This window comes from Diplotaxodon limnothrissa, linkage group LG12 (genome assembly GCF_057381915.1).
Source record: "Diplotaxodon limnothrissa isolate DT_005_m linkage group LG12, D_limnothrissa_male_GT1.1, whole genome shotgun sequence".
NCBI classification, from domain to species: Eukaryota; Metazoa; Chordata; class Actinopteri; order Cichliformes; family Cichlidae; genus Diplotaxodon; species Diplotaxodon limnothrissa.
In genome coordinates, this window is record NC_140607.1 from 27,497,581 (window position 1) to 27,518,631 (window position 21,051).

The window sequence follows — 21,051 nt, forward strand, 5'->3', positions numbered from 1 at the left end:
TGAATGGCAGTCTCTCACTCCACTGCAATTAGCAAAGTGGGGACTTCAGAAGATGAACATTTGGGACCTTGTCAAGGCTAACTAGGTGTGTAGGTGTGTGATTGTGTGCTTTACGTTTGCTTGTAGATTTAACGAGACCGACAAACAAACCTATAGCTAAATGTTGCCCAACATTTCCTTCCCGTTCATCACCTAAAGCGCACTCTGGCTGACCTTGTCTTTATAATAAATGTGTGTTATTGTGTTCATGTTTAAGCTCCAAGCAACCATAGTTAACATGTTGATGCAACAGCAGCAATAACATAATTAGGCAGCTAATTTGTTTATTGTTAAAGGTAATGCAGCTTGGGTCAGCTGCCCCCACGGGTAGCTGCCTGCATCTGTGATTGTTTGTCTTCTTCGAGATGTATGCGTTTGCTTATTGCTTTATCACTGGGATTTACGTGTGTTTTTTCAGGCTCTCTGCTTCTAGTTTTGCGCACCACAAGGCAACTGAGCGTGAATGTGCCCGCATGCACATGTTTGTTATTCATAAGATGATGTGGTACGGCGAGGGATTCTGGGGGGTCCTTGTGTTTTTATTACCTGCTGGCGGCCTCCTGCCAACATCCAGCTTGATTAACTCCACCCCCTCTCTCGCGCGCACACACAAAGTGCTACTTTATCACTACAAGTCTGCAGGAGTTGTAAAGGAGCAGCAGCTAAGGTTCTCAAAATGTTATTAGCTATTAAAAGCCTGAGTAGGAGACAAAGGGATCCACTGTTCCACTTTATTTCTTACGACACTTTGTCAACGAGAGCTTTTACAAAAGAGGAAATCCACACGCTCCCACCTGTGCGATTCAGATGTTTGCTAGCAGGTAATTTATTACCAAAGCTTGAATTGCGGGATGTTCTCGGTTTGCGCGCGTCTTTACAGATGTCTACAGTACTTTATAAAGGTAACATTTTAAATAAGAGTCTAAGGCACACACGGTAACACTCTCACACAAGGAAGCAATTTGCTCTTCCATAGAACGAGTGTAATTTGGTAAAGACAGACTGTGTCCCGCTGCCTCCTGTTACTCATGTGTGGCAGCTGGTAATGAAAGGGCCACTGGAAGTCTTAGGGGTTTCACTTAAGCCATTTTGTGCTCAATTTATTTTGTGTATCAGAGTAGGCAGTGTGAGATGGTTTGTCTAACAGTTTTTTACAACCCACTGATATAGATGGACGATGCGCCTCTCCTTAGGCGTCCACTGATTAAAAGAAATGTCTACCATATGATTAATCTCTTGATGTTTAAAAAAAAATACAAGTACAGGATCTACGTGGAAGAAACAGGTATTTCCGACATAATTAGGTCCTATCTAAAAATACAATTATAGTTATTCCTCCTTACTGTACAGCGCTCACATCTTGATTTCATGGTCAGTGCAGCCTCCATCCATCATCCATTGAGTTAGGTCCCTATAGGGTAACCCCTCTGTCTTATGCCACTTTCTGCTCATCAATCAGTCAATTACTGGAGGAGTTCAGGGTCAAAACTCAGGCCACACATACATTTAAGCCCTCTAAAGTTGTTCATTGTACTGTGTAGAAAAAGCCCATTTTTATTTACAATTTGTATAAAGTCGCAGTGTGCAGTGCAAGCTCAGCTCAGTCAGCCTGTACTGTATGATGAAGGAAAGCTGCAGGAAAAATCAGTTTTTGTATTTTTTTCCCTTCATAAAATATAGTAGTACATAAAAAAACGAGTGTAAGGATAAGAGGACTAGACCAGGGAGTGAGAAAGGAGGGAGGGGAATGGAGCGGCTTGTGAGATCAAGGTCGTATCCAGGCTTTAGTATTGGTATTCTCCTCAGTGTTAAAATGATTCTACCAGTGAATAGTGTTTTCATTCCTCTCCTGAATGAGATTCACAGGAGCATGGAGAGAGAAAGGGGGAACAGGAGATGGAGAGAGAGCGAGAGAGAGAGACATGACAAAGAAAAGAGAAAGCTACCCCTCCCCTCTCCCTCTTTTTCTTTCCCCTTCCTCCCTACAGTTTGTGCTCCCCTTGGACATACAATAGCAAATGAAAATACAGCGTGGGATAAACAACTTTTATCAGACTGGAGCAAATGAAATCGACTATTTTATTCAATTCTTCATCCCTGAAGCATCCCTTACTCCATTTACCCAGCAACCTCACCCCTGCAGTTTCATCAGAGAAAAAAAAAAGAAGGTGCTTTATGCAAATCAAATGCTTTATTCTTGATTAGATTACAGACGCAATAATTGTCTTGGATGATTTATGGTTGTAATTGGTTGCCACAAACTGCTGCAACAAAAGCTCAGTTGCCATGGTTTGTGCTATGAAGACATTACATCAACAGATTTTAGGGTATCTCCTATAAAATCCACTTCTGCAGGCACATATAAGTTACATTAGAAAAATTAACTTGCTGAGCATGTGGAGTTTTCTAGGTTTTTTATTACTTAAGTTAAATGATGATGTCCACAGTTGCACTTTTCCCCCACCACAGACCATATAAAAGATGGACAAGGTTTAAAGGTCTGAAAATGAAAGTTTCTTAAATTTCCATGTGTTTAATGACCAGCAGGGGCCACTTCTCTGGTTGCAAAAAGACTTTTGGTTGTATAGACGTCTATGGGAAAAGGGCTACGGCTCCTGTGCTTTATGACCTCAGTAAATGCTTTATGGGCTAAATGACTAATTTCAGGTCATACTGAATAGAACATGAAGGCTTTTCTATAAATTATGGTAATTCTAAGAGTCAGGAAAGAGAATTATCCAGGATATGTTAATTAGCTACTGACTTGTGCTTGACAAGTTGTTAGCCTAGTCCCAGTCCCTTATCTGTCATAGCGCCAGAAATGATTGCTGCAAAAAAGGCCTCGCTAACCAGTGGGTGATGTAACTATGGTTACGTTCACTTTTTGTATAGTGTCTTTGGTTTTTGCACATGAGGGATCTCCCTTCACCTCAGCTTTGGAAGATCAATGGCCAAGCTACGAGACCTGGAGTGGTTAATTAATTTTCCCAAGGGGCCACAAGAAAAACTGGGGTTATTGTGGAGGGCCTCAGCAAGAAGCTTATAAAGAGATAAAATTAATAATGAGCCGAACTGTGTTCCTTTTAGGGTTGTGGCCCTCCACAACAGTCCCAGTTTCTCATGTGGCCCCATGGTGAATTGAATTGCTCACTCCTGTATTAGACAGTGCCACAATAGATGATTAAAATTGACTCTCCCTCTCCTACAGCCTCCTACATCATGCAAACACTAAGCTGAACCTGATTGGTTGAAAGCCTCATGGTGGCTGTCTTCTCATGGATTATAAAATGTAACCAACATGGTGGATCTTTGACAAAATTTTGAGTCTGGCAAAATTGTTTTTGAAAACACTGGAAAGAAATGAGGAGAGTTGAGAATCAACTTTCATTTTACATCGACAATGGATGGATAAAAAGTTTGGGGGGAGTTTCCAGAGTCATACTATACATCCCTAACTTGCATAAAGGAGGAACAAATGACTCGACAGCCCATCGTTTGAAACCCAGCACAACCCTATCAGCATGCATTGCTCGGCTGGAATAGAAGAGATGAATGGTGAAGCATGGAAATGATGAATCCTGTGAACAGATACCACGTGTGGAGACCAAATGCAAAAATAAAAAAGATGAATAGGAAATAATGGAAACAGTTCTCCAACCAGAGCAGTGCTGAAAATGAAATATTTAATAGCCAGACTTGTAATTGAGTCCGTAGAAGTCATCAACCTGTAGGAGTTAGGACATGGGATTGCTACCTTTGTAAGAGACAAGTGGCAAATTAGGTGCCTGCCATTCCTTTCCATTATCAGGTGCTGCTGATACTTCTCAGCAGGCTAATCTCACCGAGAGCTCTTACACTTCACTAAGACCCTGTCACAGACAGAGTCAGTGAGAGAGAGAGAGAGGCACAGAGTTCTTCTCTGCTTGACATCGATCTGTGACGCATATCACCACCCCTAATCCAATTAATTTTGTTTTGCTTCCATCGTGGCTTACTTGAGTCATCAAAATTGCATACACAAATACATCTCTGGCACACTGCATTGGGCCATACAAAATGCACAAACAGCTAAATCTGGTAGAGTGAAAATTCTTTGGGTAATTCCTTTCTGTTTCTGCCTGTGATCGAGTCTCCAGCCTTTCTCATTACTTTGTTTCATGCAGAACCCAAGAAGCCTGAATTTATGAAAGAGTTAATTGAAAACACTGTTTGACAAACTCCTTTTTTCCCTCCTTTCTTCCCCTTCTGTCATCCCTCTCCACCTCCTCCTTGTCCACCACTTCTGCCTCTCTTTGTACAGGCTGAGGCAAATCTCTAGTAGAGGACCAGCAGCAGCAGTGTTGGTGCGACCATGAGGTCAGAGGCCTTGTTACTCTACTTCACACTACTGCAAATAGCCGGGGCGGGCTTCCCCGAAGACAGTGAGCCTATTAGCATCTCACACGGCAACTGTAAGTATATCCTTTTTCTTGCTTCTCTTCACTTTCTTTATGTCTTTCTTTCGTTCTCTGCTTGAGCACCGTCCCTTCTCTCATTACAAGTCCTCCCTCGCTCTCTGCGTGCACTCTTTTCCCTTTCCTCTTTGTTTTGTACTTCGCAAATCCCCTTCTCGATATCTGTGTCACTTGTTCTATCCTTTTTCACTCGTCCACATCCCTCTCAACACTTCTTTCCTCAGCAACCCCCACCATCCCCTACACTCAACGCATTCTGAAGGCATGGAGTGTAATTTGGCGCCCAAGGATAGCCCCTCTACACACACAAAAACGAAAGACTTAAGGCAGAATTTGAAATGGAGCCCACCCTACATCAAAGGATAATCCGCTATTTTTCTGTTGGGCTCCTAATGCTGTGTGTGATAGTGTAAATGCTGTGGCAGGCTATAAAGATATGGTCATTGTTTCTGCTGATTCTCTATGTGTCTCTCCCTGTCCTGTCCTGCTGTGCTCACTTTGGGCTTAACGCTGTCCGAGGGAACTGAAACGCAGGCCAGAAAGCCTCACATAGACCTGCGCTCCTCTATCACAGTGTTTATTCAAACTAAGCGCTTTCATCCAAAGCCACTAACAATAGAACGATTGCATGGTACAGTGCAGCATATTTTTAGCCTACAATTTATGGTTACACGAGAGCCTCAGCTGACAATTGCGGTGGCGTTTTCTTATCCAGCAAAGACACATAGGTTGACATTTGACCCCAAACTCCTGGGACGTATGACAAAAGCTTTGAAAGCCAAATTACAAAATCCCTCACACGAGCTACAATAAGTGGGCACACACAGGGATTAATTTTTGTCCTCCTTCTTGCAGACACAAAGCAGTATCCAGCATTTGTAGGCCACAAACCTGGAAGGAACAACACGCAGCGGCACAAACTGGACATTCAGCTCATCATGATTATGAACAGGACATTATACATCGCTGCCAGGTGGGTGATTGTACCTCAATTTGTGCAGTTTTAGAGAGACAGGCATTAATTCTGCTTTCATTTATGGAATAATTACAAGGAATAAATTCAGGCCATTGTAAGTTAAGCATCTTCAGGATTATTTTATTCTTTATGACCTAATACTAATTACAGTTGCTTTGTGAACTCCTGTTTTAGCTCAATAAATGTAAAACCCTCACATTTTGAACCATCAAGCTGAACTTCGGGGGCCTGCTGCGCTGGTTTCTTTTAAAGTTTTGGTTAATCAGGAGGGAATAATTCAGAGCAAAATGCTGAGACCTGAAATCACTTAGCAGTCTGGACTTTTTCCCTTCATTACCTCTTTGTTGTTTTCTATTTTCAGCTCACCGTCTGCCAAATCCCTCTTTACCTTGTACGATGTCCCTATAGACTTGTGCCCTGCTTTTTAAAAAACAAACAAACATCCAAGCACACAAACACAGAGATAAACTGCAGATAAGTTAAAAACTAATGTCAAAGAAAACCATTTTTTTTCTGCTTTTTGTGTTGTCAATAAACAGCAATACAGGACATACAAAAGGTATTCCTTCATTTTATGGCGGCCTAGTTGCTCTCAAAAATCGATTTTTTTTTTTAAACTCTTTGTCGCTTTGTCTGGCTGACCCCCACTCCCCAGTCTGTCACCTACCTTTATTGCTTTTTGTCCATCCATCAATGGGTTTTTCACCTGTGCATCTTTATTTGGGTGTGACTCATTTTTCCTGAGATAATATAACTCACTTACAGCATCTGGAGCCATGGAGAAAATCAATATTGATTTTTGTCTTTCCTCTTGTCATCAGTATTTTTTAAAAATGGCGATGTTGCTTCGCCTGATTGCAAAGTGAGTGGTTTGACAACCAGTCAGCTCCATTAACAGGCAGGTTTACCTTCAGCATATAACATTACAGTAGCATTAAAAAGGCCTTAATAAAACTGATCCTTATGTGCTTGTTCTCTGCCCTCCATAGCTAATTGAGTGGCAGGCTTGATTGGATCCTGTTGAAAGCCACAATAGGGGTCTTTCTTTGTTTCCCTCCGAAGCATGTCAAATTAAGTGGCTGAGGGAGGCTGCTGCTTTAAGAGAGCTGTTTTTTTAACATATCTCTGGTCATTAAGAGGAGGTGTATGGAGAGCGAGAAAAACCAGACTAAAAAAAGAGAGAGACTGTGTGTGTGTGTGTGTGTGTGTGTGTGTGTGTGTGTGTGTGTGCGTGTGTGTGTGTGTGTGTGTGGTGGTTTTTCCAGAGACTTTGGTCTGCCTGTCGCCCACCTGCTCCACATGGGGTGGCAGGGCCTTAGGGATAAGGGAGGGAAATGAGACACATGGGGTTTATTGGAGGGGCTTGACTGTGTGTGTGTGTGTGTGTGTGTGTGTGTGTGTGTGTGTTTGTGTGTAAGAGAGTGAGTGAAAGAAGGGTGCGTATATGTGTCAAGTTTAGTATGCTGACCAGTTGTCTGATGGCCACATGTGTGTAAATAAATATATACATTCAAGGGTAGTGAACATGTGTGCTGGTGGGTGTGGAAGCTAGTCTGTGATCGTGTCTGCAGTGGCTTGCATGTGTGAGGTGAACCGGTGCAACAGTCCTACACTTGCTAAAAGCAGACACATGGCCGAGGTATGTGACCCCCGAATGACTGGAATGGCTGCCACAGATTAGACTGAGTCGGATGACCGCCATTGATCCGGACACAGAGAAGAATGCTGGGAGTCGATAAAATGGACACACAAACGACGGCCCTTCCTCAAACATCCATCGGCTCTAACAGAATGTCGATAAAGACACGTGAAAGTTAAATGACAAACAGTTTAAGGCAAACAGCACAGACAATTACCACTTCAGAAATCAATGTGAAAGTGAGCCAGCAGTTCACCCAGCAAGACTCATGCCACGAAACAACGCACAATGGTGGAAACGAGCCCCCCCCCCACAAAAAAAACTAGGCAACATCAATAGTTGCTTTTATGACGGTTGTCCAGTCAAATGGCTTGTTTATTCTGGAGCCAGCGTCACACAGCTCTGCCATCATGCCTCTAGACCAGTGAGCCTCAGTTCTTGGTGTGCAGCAGCTTGCAGATGGCCACTGTGAACGCAGTCCAAAGCCCAACACTGTTTCAGGCTGTTTTTTGAATGACTGCTCAGTGTATTAAATCCCTTTGGCTCCTGTTTTGGTGCTGGCAAAAAAATCACAAGATTTTTAAGCTGTGAGATGCATACAAACATAGCAACTAATGAAATTGTAAATAGACAAAAGTGCCTTAATCCATAGAGAGAAAGAGTCAAGTCTTTGGCAATGTGTGAACTGAGCAACAGATGCAGCGATTGATAATTTATCCTTAGTTTTAATTCTTGAATGAAGTGTATTGATATGGTGAAATCAGGCGATCGAGACCTGTTTTAGCCAGTGTGTCTGTACAAGTGTAAAGAAAATAGCCTCTGCTAATGAGGTCATATATCTCTTCTAATATTTGTAAAACACCATTAGCCTTATTAGACTCTTATATATTGGGTGTTAATTATGTATTCAGTTCATGACTGCTGTAGGTTTTTAATATTATGAATATGATTCCATGGCCAAGTTTCTATCAAGCGCATTATCCAGAGGGATCCTACAGCTTGATAACATATCTGACTGCAGTCTTTTCATATGCAGCCTTTTAAAAGCCCGCTTGTTTGTTAGGATTTAATAAGACTGGCACTGGATTGAGTATAGTATTAATTTCTTTCACTTTAACTTAAATATTTTCTCTTATCAAAAGGGATGTATAGCAGATCTTCTGCTAATAGGATCTTAAAGAGAAATAAAGTAGAATAGAAATACAACATGGAAGTTATGCCAAGAGGTGTTTGTAAAGTCATACTAATGACCATTAGATTCAGCCTTGCAGCAAACTAATTGCTTTGAAGCAATCAACAATACATTGTCCATGATAAACTGAGACATGGTGTATACTAAAGTGCAGGTAATGAACATGAAAACATCTTAATGTGCAAGCTTGGTGGTTTATGCGTGTCTGCTGTCATGTGTATTTTAGATGTTTAGCAGCAGAGTCACGTTTGGTAAAAGCAATAATTTGTTCAGTGAGAGACGGACGCGGGAGGACTCGCATCCCAGAGGTCCATATTTCATGGTCAGGGTACACTGTGTACTCCATTCAGAGGGAATTCATCATGGTGCAGTGGGAGATTCATCATTGTGATCTTTGCACGTGTGTGTGTGTGTCAGAGTAATATGGTTTTGTGTGTGTCTTCAGCTGTAAACAAAATAGCTCGTCACAAACCTCCACTTTCATGAGAACTGCTTTTTAGTTTGGAAACTTTGCAAACTAAGTCTAACCTTAAAGAGACTCGGTTACTTAAACATTTATTTTATTGTTTTATTACTTTTTGTTTAGATCAAGTTCTTTTGGGATATATTTTTTGTAGTTTTCAGTGACATCTTGGCAAATTTTGTTAATCCTGTGCTCCTCAGTGAAATTGCTGGACTCTGGAGAATGTTTGATTAGGTGAAACAGATAGACCGGCTCTTCACATGCGAATATATGAAAGAAATGGGATCACCAAGACTTTCTGTTTGGATGCTTTAAAAAAAGCTGTTGTTCAAGGTAACCACTGTTTTTGCCAATTGCTCTCCACAACTGTTTGCCTGCATGCAACCAAAGACTGCCCAAACCTATTTGATCAACAGAACTCAGACTATAAGCAGTTTCCAGTACCAGACGTCTCATCGACTGCCTACAGATTCTCTATATTCATAAGGAGACAGTCTTATTAACACTCTGCTTTTATCCCCTCACAATGTCTAACCACCTTTATTTGGAGGTAAATAGAAAGGATAAGGGCAAAATAGTGGTCATAATCACCCACTGCTCAGCAAAACCGTGTGTGTGTGTGTTTGTGGACATCAAAGGCAGGTGCAATACTTCAACTTTGGATGAAGAAGTCAGTCTAGAAATTTCAGAATTGCTTACAGAAGATAGACGTATGGTTTATATATATTTTTTTTTTATTTGGCACATAAGTTAAACTGACATGGATATTTGTTTAAAGTCTGTACGATCATGTCACGGCCTGTTTCCAATATGTCGTTTGCCTAGTGTTGCCAAAGGACGTGATGGCTGAAACTATGAATAGGTGTCTCAAAGGTTCACGCCAGCTGGAGAAAAGACATGGAGAGAATGATAAAGACAGTCCATACATGCTTGTGCTTGTGGGTATGTGTGAACGCGTTGCTATATACCCTGCCTTGCGAGCATATCCTAGACCTCTCCACATGCAGGGCATAGTCGCCATTCCTAGGCCACAGTCGCCCTTCACCATGGTAACACCAACCACACTCTGTTTACACCCCTCTATGAGGCTGCGAAGCATGGGAATCAGAGAGACAGAATGTGTATGTGTGGGACGGACAGAGAGAGAGGGAAAGAGAGAGTGATCGCCGTGAGTGAAAGACCAAAACTTGTGATTACAGCGAGACACGCTCACAGACGCGCACTCAAAAATCCTGATTACCTTGTCTCCGTTGAATCCTCTAGAACAGCCATGCCTCTGTGGCTGCTGTTCTTCCCTGTTGGGTCTCTTTGGGTCTCGCAGTGGAGGCCACTAGAGTCTCTATTATTGTAGCTCCACCAAATCCTGTTAAAACCCACTAATGATGGGGATTACACGGTTGCCTCCTCTCCCTCTCCTCGCAGCACCGACGACATCCAGCTATGTCCACCCTCTGAACCAACTTTTGCAGCTTCGGTAATCATAATCACCTGAAATGAAAATTGGAACAAGTTTAATTTCATAAAATAACTCTGCAAGCATGTAGAAAGAAATGTCCTTTCACCCATTCTTTGGACATTTGCTGCTGATCATATGAGAAAAATATTTACACAGCCTGGCTGGAGTATACTCCTGCACTAGAATTAGTGCCACATTGTTCTCATAGCTTGTCTGGTTAGCTAGTGAGGAGTATCCTGGGTAATAGCAAAAGGCACTGAGATGCTACAAAAACTTTATGTGAGAGTATATGAAAATGCATGGTATCCTGATAAATGCACGTATAGAATATGAATTTAAATTAATGTAGTTTAAAAGTTAAAACTATCATGTTGAAATGTGTTAGACAACAGAACATCTTCAGCATTATTTTACTGTATGTTAACAATTTGCTTAATTGCATGTTCTTGGAATTGGGGTGCACAGGCAATTCACAATTTAATTACAAGGGAATAAAAAAAACAATTAATTAAAAATTAGGAATGACAAACAAAATATTTCCCATACTGATCTCCTTGGAAGTTAGATGTAAGATTACTGGGTAAGGTTCAGTAAAGAAATCACATCTTATACTGTGATTATGCATATCTGCTTAATTGTTCCAAGAGTGCACCGTCAACACATGCCCCTTACCATACTGAAGCAGCCACGCACAAAAAACACACATACATTCACATACAAATACACACAAAAGGAAAGGTGGAGGGAATGCTGAAAACCATAATGAGATATTCAACCTTCGAAAAGAACAACCTGCCTCAGCCTGGGGGTGAGTGAACCCTGGCTTGTTGGATTTCATGCCACCACATCACCGAGGGCCTCTCGATGCCCTCAACCCATTCAGAACTTCAACAGCTCCCTTCACAGCCTGAAGGTGCCTGCTGGCTTCCCCAGTTCCCTCCCGCCTACTTTGTGAAGAGGATTTGAACCAGTGAAAGCCAAAACAATGCAGAACGGGCCATCCTCCACCACCCATGATCCAGTTATGAAGAAAGGGGAATATAGGTGAAGAGGGTGACGAGAGAGAAAGTGTGGGAGGGTGGATTGCAGGAATTAGGTTTGCGGAAAGTGGAATGGTGGAATAAGGTGCGGGGCGCATGCTAATTGTGTTCCCCTATTTTCTGCCACTGGAGTGGGAGATAGTTTCACAAAGGCCCAGCAGATGGACCGCGCTGGCCTGTGGTTACCCCAGAAGAAATGCGCTGTTATGAAAACGACATTCCTCCACACAAAGAGCCTGTGTTCTCGTGGCCACGCATGGCTACATGTCCGACGCAGACCCTTTCTGTCATTCTGTTGCACTCAATCTCACACTCTTGCCCACGCTCAGTTAGTCTACTGTTCTGACTGGATCATTCAGCTCTTCCTCACTGTGTACCCATCTTTTTACAGTGTCTCCATCTTTGTCCCTAAGAGGATATTTGCATACCTTCCATCCTACTCACGCATTTTTTGTCCCAGGATTTCGGGAAATGAGAAGCCCACGCCAAGTGATTCACATTGATACCCAATGTGTCGCGTTCATCCACTGTCAAAGACGCCTGTTATTTCTCGTTCCTCACAATCTCACGGTGTTTCTAATTTCATCATCTGCACCACAGCGCTATAGAACCGCTTCCTTTGTGTTAAAGTACTGTGCCATCCTCAGGCTGTTTGATTTACAGCTGAAAGCGGGAAAATTATGGGAAAGTGAATGAGTTGCAGCAAAGCACCCTGTGGATTTTAGTTAAAAAGTTACTAAAGTCTTAACCAAGTAAAGACCGTGTCAAACGCATTCGCTTTAAAAAAATCTCACTGGACTGTAAATTTTAACATCAGAACAAGCAGAACTTGTAAAGAGCATGGCAAAGATTTCAAGATGTGACGAGTACCTCTTGAGGAGGTTATTGGGAGGAGGAGGAGAAAGAGTCGGCAGAGGGCACGAGACAAATATACTGCCTAAACTAAAAGATACAGGTGCATACAGGTCTTTTAAAAACAATGAGAGGTTTGCTCAGGGTTACCTCTCACAGTTACTGCAGCAGATTCTCCTTGTAAACACTTTTGAATTCGTAGCTGATTGTTGCAAGTTGTGTCAAAACTGTAACTTTAAACACACTCACACAAATAGAGCATCTTACAGGATCTGGAGATGTAATTATTTATCTCCCACATTCAGCATGAATAAACATCTATGAATCTCATGAGAAATAAGAGAAAAACAAAACTCCTGCCAACTCCACGACTTGCATGGGAATGATTAGGCTTTTCTCAGTTTCTTCACTACCAAAGTAATCCAGTGATAGTTTTGTATCTACAGTTACACTGCAGAGCCGCCAAGTGCAGATATTTCATTCTTTTAATGTTGCCAATTTGCCAAACAAATGTAGGCTAACACAACACGGCTCAAGTTGTAGTTGTAGTAATTTTTAAAGTATTGAGGTTCAGAAAAGCAATAAAGCGTAGACTATACCAATACCATGACTTTTTATATTCCTGAAGTTAGAGAAAGAAGGGTGAAGTGGTTTGGATGTACGGAGGAGGGATAGGCAAGGCAAGGCAAGGCAAGTTTATTTGTATAGCACAATTCAACAACAAGGTGATTCAAAGTGCTTTACAGAGACATTAGAAACAAGAACAAATAAAAAGCATGATTTAAAATTGATTAAAACAAGCAAATAAACTAACTAACTAATTAACAAACAAACAAACAAACAAAACAGTATATAAAATCAAAACAGATAAAATCAGAACAGTAGATAAAATCAGTAGTTAAATGTAAGTTTTGAAATTTAAGCTTAAAGTGTGGATTTGGTGCTTTATTCAAATGCAGCTGAGAACAGGTGAGTCTTCAACCTGGATTTAAATAAACTGAGTGTTTCAGCTGATCTGAGGCTTTCTGGGAGTTTGTTCCAGATATAAGGAGCATAAAAGCTGAATGCAGCTTCTCCGTGTCTGGTTCTGACTCTGGGAACTGATAAAAGACCGGATCCAGATGACCTGAGGGATCTGGATGGTTCATACTGGGTCAGGAGGTCATTGATGTATTTTGGTCCTAAACCATTCAGAGCTTTATAGGCCAGCATCAGAACTTTAAAGTCTATCCTCTGACGGACAGGCAGCCAGTGTAAGGACCTCAGAGCTGGACTGATGTGGTCCACTTTTTTGGTCTTAGTGAGGACTCGAGCAGCAGAGTTCTGAATGAGCTGTAGTTGTCTGACTGATTTTTTTAGGTAGACCTGTAAAGATGCTGTTACAGTAATCAAGCCTACTAAAGATGAATGCATGGACTAGTTTTTCCAGGTCCTGTTGAGACATCAGATCTTTTATCCTTGATATATTCTTGAGGTGATAGTAAGCTGACTTTGTTATTGTCTTAATGTGTTTTTCTAAGTTTAGGTCTGCATCCATCACTACACCCAAATTTCTCGCCTGGTTTGTGGTTTTTAGATGTATAGATTGAAGTTCTCTGGTGACCTGTAATCGTTTTTCTTTGGCGCCAAAGACTATTACCTCAGTTTTGTTTTTGTTTAGCTGGAGAAAATTGTGGCACAACCAGTCATTGATTTCCTCAATGCATTTACCAAGAGCCTGTACAGGGCCTCGGTCTCCTGGTGACATTGTGATATATATTTGTGTGTCATCTGCATAGCTGTGATAGTTTATTTTGTTGTTGTTTATAATCTGTGCCAGTGGGAGCATGTAGATGTTAAACAGAAGGGGTCCCAAGATGGAACCTTGGGGAACTCCACATGTGATACTTGTCTGCTCAGATGTGAAGTTACCTATTGATACAAAGTATTTCCTGTTTTCTAAGTATGTTTTGAACCAGTTTAGTACAGTTCCTGAAAGACCTGTCCAGTTCTCCAGTCGTTTGAGTAATATGTTGTGGTCAACTGTATCAAATGCTGCACTGAGATCCAGTAAAACTAGGACTGACATTTTTCCACTGTCTGTATTCAGACATATGTCATTAAACACTTTGGTCAGAGCAGTTTCAGTGCTGTGGTTCTGTCTAAAACCTGACTGGAAGGCATCGTAGCAATTATTCTGTTTTAAGAAGTAACTGAGCTGTTGAGAAACTGCTTTTTCAATGATCTTACTTAAAAACGGGAGATTTGAGATCGGCCTGTAGTTGTTCATTTGTGTCTTGTCAAGATTGTCCTTTTTCAGTATAGGTTTGATTACAGCAGTTTTTAGTGATTCTGGAAACACACCTGATAATAAAGAAAAGTTGACGATCTGTAACAGGTCTGACTCTAAAGTCTTTGAGACCTTTTTGAAAAAACTTGTTGGCAGGACATCTAAACAGCAGGAGGAGGAGTTCAGTTGACCTAAGATGTCCTCCAGGTCTTTGCTGTTAATAGGTTGAAACTGTTTCATGGTGTTTAAACAGTTTTTTGGTGGACACAGTACATATCCTGGATCTGCTGTTGATGTACCAATTGCTTGTCTAATTTTTTGGATTTTTTCAGTGAAGAATTTGGCAAAGTCATTGCAGGCCATGGTCGAATGAAGTTCAGCTGCCACTGACACAGGAGGGTTTGTTAGCCTGTCAACTGTAGAAAATAAGACCCGAGCATTATGGCTGTTTTTAGTGATGATGTCAGAGAAGTAGGACCTCCTTGCATTCCTCAGTTGTAAATTATAATTGTGAAGTTTCTCTTTATAAATGTCATAATGAACCTGGAGGTTTGTTTTTCTCCATCTGCGCTCAGCTTTCCTACACTCTCTTTTTTCATTTTTCACCAGTGTGGAGTTTCTCCATGGAGACTTTTTCCTTCCAGAGATAACCTTCACCTTAATGGGAGCAATAGTGTCCATTACATTTAACATGTTAGCATTGAAGCTATTGACGAGCTCATTGACTGACCCTCTGGGCAGGTCAGGTGTTAATGGGAAGACCTGGTTAAAAATTGCACTACTGTGTTCAGTTATACACCGTTTTGTGATCACTGTTGTTGATATATTTGTGTGGGCTGAGATTTTACTTTCAAAGAAAACACAGTAATGATCAGACAGGCCCACATCAGACACAGTAACCTTTGAAATGCTCAGGCCTTTGGAGATCAGTAGGTCAAGAGTGTGTCCTCTATTATGTGTGGCCTCTGTTACATGCTGAGTCAGCCCAAAGTTGCCCAGAGTGTTACTCAGGTCTTTAGTCCCTTTGTCCTGAGGGTTGTCCACATGAATGTTAAAATCCCCAACAATAATTACACAGTCAAAATCAACACAGATCACAGACAGCAGTTCACTGAGGTCATTAAAAAAGTCTGTGCAGTATTTGGGAGGCCTGTAAACATTAAGAAACACAACTTTGGATGGGGCCTTCAGCTGTAAAGCCACATATTCAAAAGACTGAAAACTTCCAGGAGATAGCTGCTTACATTGAAATGATTCATTAAATAAGACAGCAACCCCTCCTCCTCTCCTGCTCGCCCTGACCTCACTGATAAAACTGTAGTTAGGAGGGGTCGTCTCGATGAGAACAGCTCCACTGTTACTTTGGTCCAACCAAGTTTCAGTTAAAAACATAAAATCAAGGCTGTGCTCAGTGATTAAATCATTAATTAAAAATGTTTTCCCAGCTAGAGATCTAAGTGGATTATATAGTGGATATAATGGGCAAAGGATGTGTAACAGGGAGCTGCCAGGCAGGAGGAAGAGAGGAGGAATACAGAGAAGGTTCATGGATGTAGTGAAAGACGAAGGCTGGTGTGACAGAAGAAGATGCTGGTAATAGGATGAGATGGAGGCAGATGATCCAGTGTGGTAACTCCTAAAGGGAGCAGAGCAAAGAAGAAATTCTGTGGATAAACTATGTGAGCTAAGAGTCATTATTACTAATGCCATGCTCTCTAATTCTTTACAAAACTTGATTCTAAGACACTTATCTGATCTAAAGCACCTGGATTAAGCTGCATACTGCATGCAAATTAAACAGAGTATCACATTTTTCATTCTCATAAATAATTTTACAAGTAAAATTTGTACATCAGTACGGCAAATGGATTCCAAGCTTGAAAACAATAGACAATGGGACACCTATTTTTGTATTCTCAGTGAACTGCTCAGCACATATGGAAATGGGCTGTTGCATAATAAAATTGGTCTTTGCCATACTTTTGCCCCAGCAGAACAAAAGCTTTTACTCACAACAGGTTGTTTAGTCTGTACTGTGCTCAGCAGGCAAGAGCGTCTCTGAAATCAGAATATGTTGCGGGGTTATTTTGGGGGGCTAAAATATTTGCAAACCATCAGATGAAATGCTGAAATATATTCAAAGTGACATCTACGATGAAGGCGTCCTATTTTGTAGTAACATAAAAATAGTAGTAAAACGTTTCCTGGTTATTTTCCTGAGGGTTTTTCAAATTAATGACTTCCCTTCAACCCACCACAATCTGAAAAAGAAAATCAATTTATGTGCCGTTCTCGAAGACTTTAGAGTGAAAAGTTTATATGAAGCCTTTATAATACAAGAATAAATTTTTTCAGCAATTATTTAAAAAAAAAAAAAGAAAAGAAAAATCCATTATTCATTTCAGGTATGTTTTCAAGAAAATATGTCAAAAGATTCTCTGGCTGTGTGAAGTGTGTGCTGTTTTTCTCAGAACTTATCCTGTTAAGAAAATATGCATTGGATATTTTGTGGGTGAGTTTACATGACAAGAAAAATTTACATTTTAGGGGGTCCGTATTGGAAACAACCATTTTTTGTCATAACATAAGCTGAAGGTCAGATCATACGTCATGACAATAACTAATAACAAATTAGCAACAATGTGACTGTGATGGATCATGTGTTTTATGCAGGTTTCATCTCTGGAAGTTGACTTTCATATAATAAAAGATAAATATAACTTGGAATACTGAATGCCTGGAACGTAGATAATTGATTTTAAAACTTCAAATTAAAAAATATAGTACTGATGTTTACAACATCCAGTTTAATGTTGCACAGATACATGTTGTACTCTGCCTCTGCTTCTTTTCTTTCTTCTGAGTGTTTCATTGATGTGACTCAGAGACCACAAGGAAGTGACTGTGTTGTAATATGAGTTCAGGTGCAGGGCTGAATAGGGGAAAGGGTGCATGTGAAATTTTGTTGGGGTAAAGACTCGGGGGTGGGGGGGTTGTTCCGTGCACGTGTGTGTGTGTGTTTGGAAAGCTGGTGTTGACACAGACACAGCCGCTCCATTGTACTCCCCCATCTCCAGTCAGTCTGTTTGAGGAACGCCTCATCGCTTGGCTCGCTCTAATCTCTGCTGGAACCAGAAACCTGCGGCGGGAAGGCCTCAGCCCAGAGGACTTTGTCAGCACCGGGATAAGAGAGGCACAAGTCAGGGAGAATCGCTGGGATGGTTACTACTGAAAATTATGGAGAAGTCAATTACAGATTGCTCGTGAGCTGCTTTAAATTTGCAGACAGTAAAATAACCCAGGGGGTTGCAATAAATCCGCTAAGTAATCCTTTGATTTAATAGCTTTATGAAGTTTGAATTTTAATATAAAGATAAAACAAGTTAACTTGCTGAACTTAAGGAGACAAATCAGAACATTTTAGTGATCATCGTCCACCGTTTTTATCACCTCGTGTGTTTCATCTCCATTTAAATGTGTCTCTGTTTTTCCACTATTTTAAATGTAGTGGTGCTGATTTTTATAAGCCAGCTTTTTAAATATTCACATTTACTCTAGAACATGTAATTCTGACTGCAGTGAAAGGGATACTGAAAAAGGCAAGACCGACTGACCCGGGAAAATCAGTCCAGAACAATTAGCACAGAGCAGTTCAATGGCAGTGGAACCAGTTAGGCCTAATGAAAAACATTTTGGAGGGGAGATTGTGGTTTTGGCCTGAGCCGCAACAACCTGTAACTTGTTGTTGCTCAGTTTTTAATCATGGCAGACTGCGCAGCGACAGTCAGCATCTGGCATTTCATGAGCAAAGGAACTTGGAAGGAAGGCCACGGGATGAATCTGAGTGACCTAAAGCTGACTTTGCTCTTGGCTTTTCTCATGAAAAGGGTTTTCTTTTTATTTCAGCTGAAAGCAATAATCACAAACATTTAGTTATAAGAGGTAATCCACAGGCCAACTTTGAAATTAGTCAGTATTGTCCATAAAAATGGACTTTTGAGTGCGCTGTTGTGGAAAATTAGTTTGAGAAGGGATGAAAAACGGGTGACATTTTTTGTTTTTAAATGGTAAATGGCAATTTGCTAAAGGAATTTTTGTGCTTTACATGACAGTGATGATATTGATTATGTATATTTTTTTTATACTGATAGGTCTGATCAGTGGACAGTTACTATAGAAACCATAAACAGCCTCAGTGTGGAGAAATGAAAAAAAGATTCATATGATGTATTTTACAGTTTCTTTGAGAAATTTCAGAAGTTAAACCGACAGAAAAAACAGGTATTTAGCCCCCCGGCCTCTCTGGAAATGTGATGAAAGCTGAAATGTTTTCCTAATTTCAACCACTCTTAAAGATTAATTATTCAATTTAAGAATTGTGGCTGATAATGTACAGTAGACTGGGTTTTATCCTCAATGAGACTGAGGTGGCCCCCAGGAAAGCGATATAAGTGGATTCATTTCAAGATGCCTGTTCCTCCAAAGACTTTATTAGATTTAGTTAATGAGAGAGCAAGGCAGGCAGGCTGGCTAAGCGCAGGTTGGGGAGCTGGAATATAATTAAGCCGTGAGTCAGATGATGCCACTGTTACACACTTTGATTAAAAACACGTTCAACAGCTAATCTTCAACAAATTAAAGCGGTTACATCGTTTGGCACGGTCACCTTTGGTTCTCTCCTCAAAAGAAAGCTTTTCTTTCTGACTCTTCCGTTCATGCCACCTCTACACCTTCTACCTCCCACCTCTACACCATTGTATCCTCCCTCTCCATGTCCGCACCCCAATTCTCCACGGTAAGAAGGTGTAGCGGCATGGCTGGTCAACTAGCCTTGTCTGTCTGTCTGAGATGTAGTTAACCCATGTGATTTTTATGTCTTCCATATGCCCTGCTGGGGCCTTTATGCCTGGACTGTGTAACGCAGGAGAAGCTTGTATATTTCCAGGCCAACACACATAAGTCTTCTTGTCTGAGCTATAATGAGTGTTAGTATAGATTTCCTGTGGCTCAAACACTAGGCTTAATTGACCTGAACAGCTCTGAGTGACTTGGCACCTCCCGTCTCAAGCCTTCCCTCCTCCCTCACCCCCCACCAAGACCTTTCTCTGGGACAAAGAGGCTTTTGTCCCCAGGCCTGCGCCACGGCGCTCCGAACCTTTGTTGACTGTTTCTGTCTGACAGAGCAAATAGATCTGGCCTCCTTTTGTTTATTGTCATTTTTTGAAGTTTGAACAAAGTTTATACAAAGCCCCATTTTCTGATGCTGTTTGCTGCCTGCGGGGGGAAAACAGAGAGGGAAGAAAAGAAATGGGTTTATTGTTTGTTGAATTTTGACTGTCTGCTGCTGTCTGACCTCTTCTCATCTCTCCCTCTTCTTTCTCCCAATCTCTTTCTCCCTTCCTCACTCGCTTTCCCTCAATCACTTGCAGGGATCATATATACACAGTGGACACAGACACTGCCAACAGTGAAGAGATATTTTTCAGTAAGGTGAGTGAGACGTCTGCCTCTTTGAGGATGTGTTGTTCTCTGCGTGATTGACAGCGTAACCTCACTCTGACTGCAACAGTGTGTACGTATGTGCATGTGGGTGCATTTGTGTGCCTGCCAGCAGTCTTACTCACCCGCTCACCGATTGGACCTGGCGCGTTCGCAATGGTGACCCTGTTAAGAAGATTATTTAATCAATCAGCTAGCTTGCGTCATCCACGCTCATCAGTGGGACAGCCAGAGGTCTGATGGGTGCGTAACGGAAGCTGAGGGGACAGCGGAAGAAGAGCGAGAGGGAGGAAGGAGAAGGGGGAGGAGCAGGAAATGGAGAGCGAAAGCAAAGGTTAGATGAGTAGCAGAAGAAAGACAATATGGATGCAGAGGTGAAGAAGATCCCATTGTATAGTTTCAAATTATTCCAAAAAGGGGCCTCATATTTACATAGGGCCTCGACTGTAATAACCCACTCTTTATTCCATTTCAACCACTCTTTGCTGGCATCGCATGCCCTAAACATAATGCATGCAAACAGAATTCAGACAAGGCCATTCTCGTGTATGCAACAACCAGCAATCCCTCCACCTCATCCACTTCAATGTCAGAGCCTGGCAAGTGGGTCTTAATGAGAGCAGGCTGCAGATGAAAGGCTGGTGGGAGACGCGCAGATTGATTGATGACTGAGGGTCTTTAATCAGTGGCTGAGCTCCAAACATGTTGTACAACAGCGGCAGGTACATAGTGGTCTGAACCTGCGGCTGGGAGCTGACCCTCAGGTGACACAAGCCAGGGACACACGTGGTGTGTATGTGTGTGTACATTTGTGTGCATGGCTATAACTTAAGTATAATTACCTGTATGTCTGTTTGTAGTCCAGTGACAAGTAAAAGAGGGCTGATCCACAGGTCAAGGCAGTGCGTGTGTGTGTATGTGCACACGCAAGGATGGCAAGCCTATTAATCCACAGATTTGTCCACGGATCTGTCCTTGGACAGTCTGTTCTGATCCGGGGTCAGTATTGTATTTCCTTCCCTCTGGCAGAAAATTCGATGTTCAAGGAGGTAAAATGATCTCCAAACAAACTTAGAATAAAGTTTGCCTCAGAGCAGGTGCCTCATGAGAGAAATCAATGATGTAGAATCTCAAATGATGATTATTGATCTTAATATAGATGGGTTATTGAG

At 41.5% G+C, this 21,051-nt stretch overlaps 1 protein-coding gene across 1 annotated transcript in view; it reads left to right on the plus strand.

The window, feature by feature from the left end:
• sema6a (sema domain, transmembrane domain (TM), and cytoplasmic domain, (semaphorin) 6A) overlaps nucleotides 1-21,051 on the plus strand; it is a 105,815-nt gene that overhangs the window by 40,380 nt on the left and 44,384 nt on the right. Inside the window, exons 2-4 of the mRNA XM_085367417.1 lie at nucleotides 4,340-4,490; nucleotides 5,349-5,466; nucleotides 19,810-19,870. Coding sequence (XP_085223543.1) covers nucleotides 4,391-4,490; nucleotides 5,349-5,466; nucleotides 19,810-19,870 — 279 coding nt within the window. The 5' untranslated portion in view covers nucleotides 4,340-4,390. The remainder of the gene's footprint in view (nucleotides 1-4,339; nucleotides 4,491-5,348; nucleotides 5,467-19,809; nucleotides 19,871-21,051) is intronic.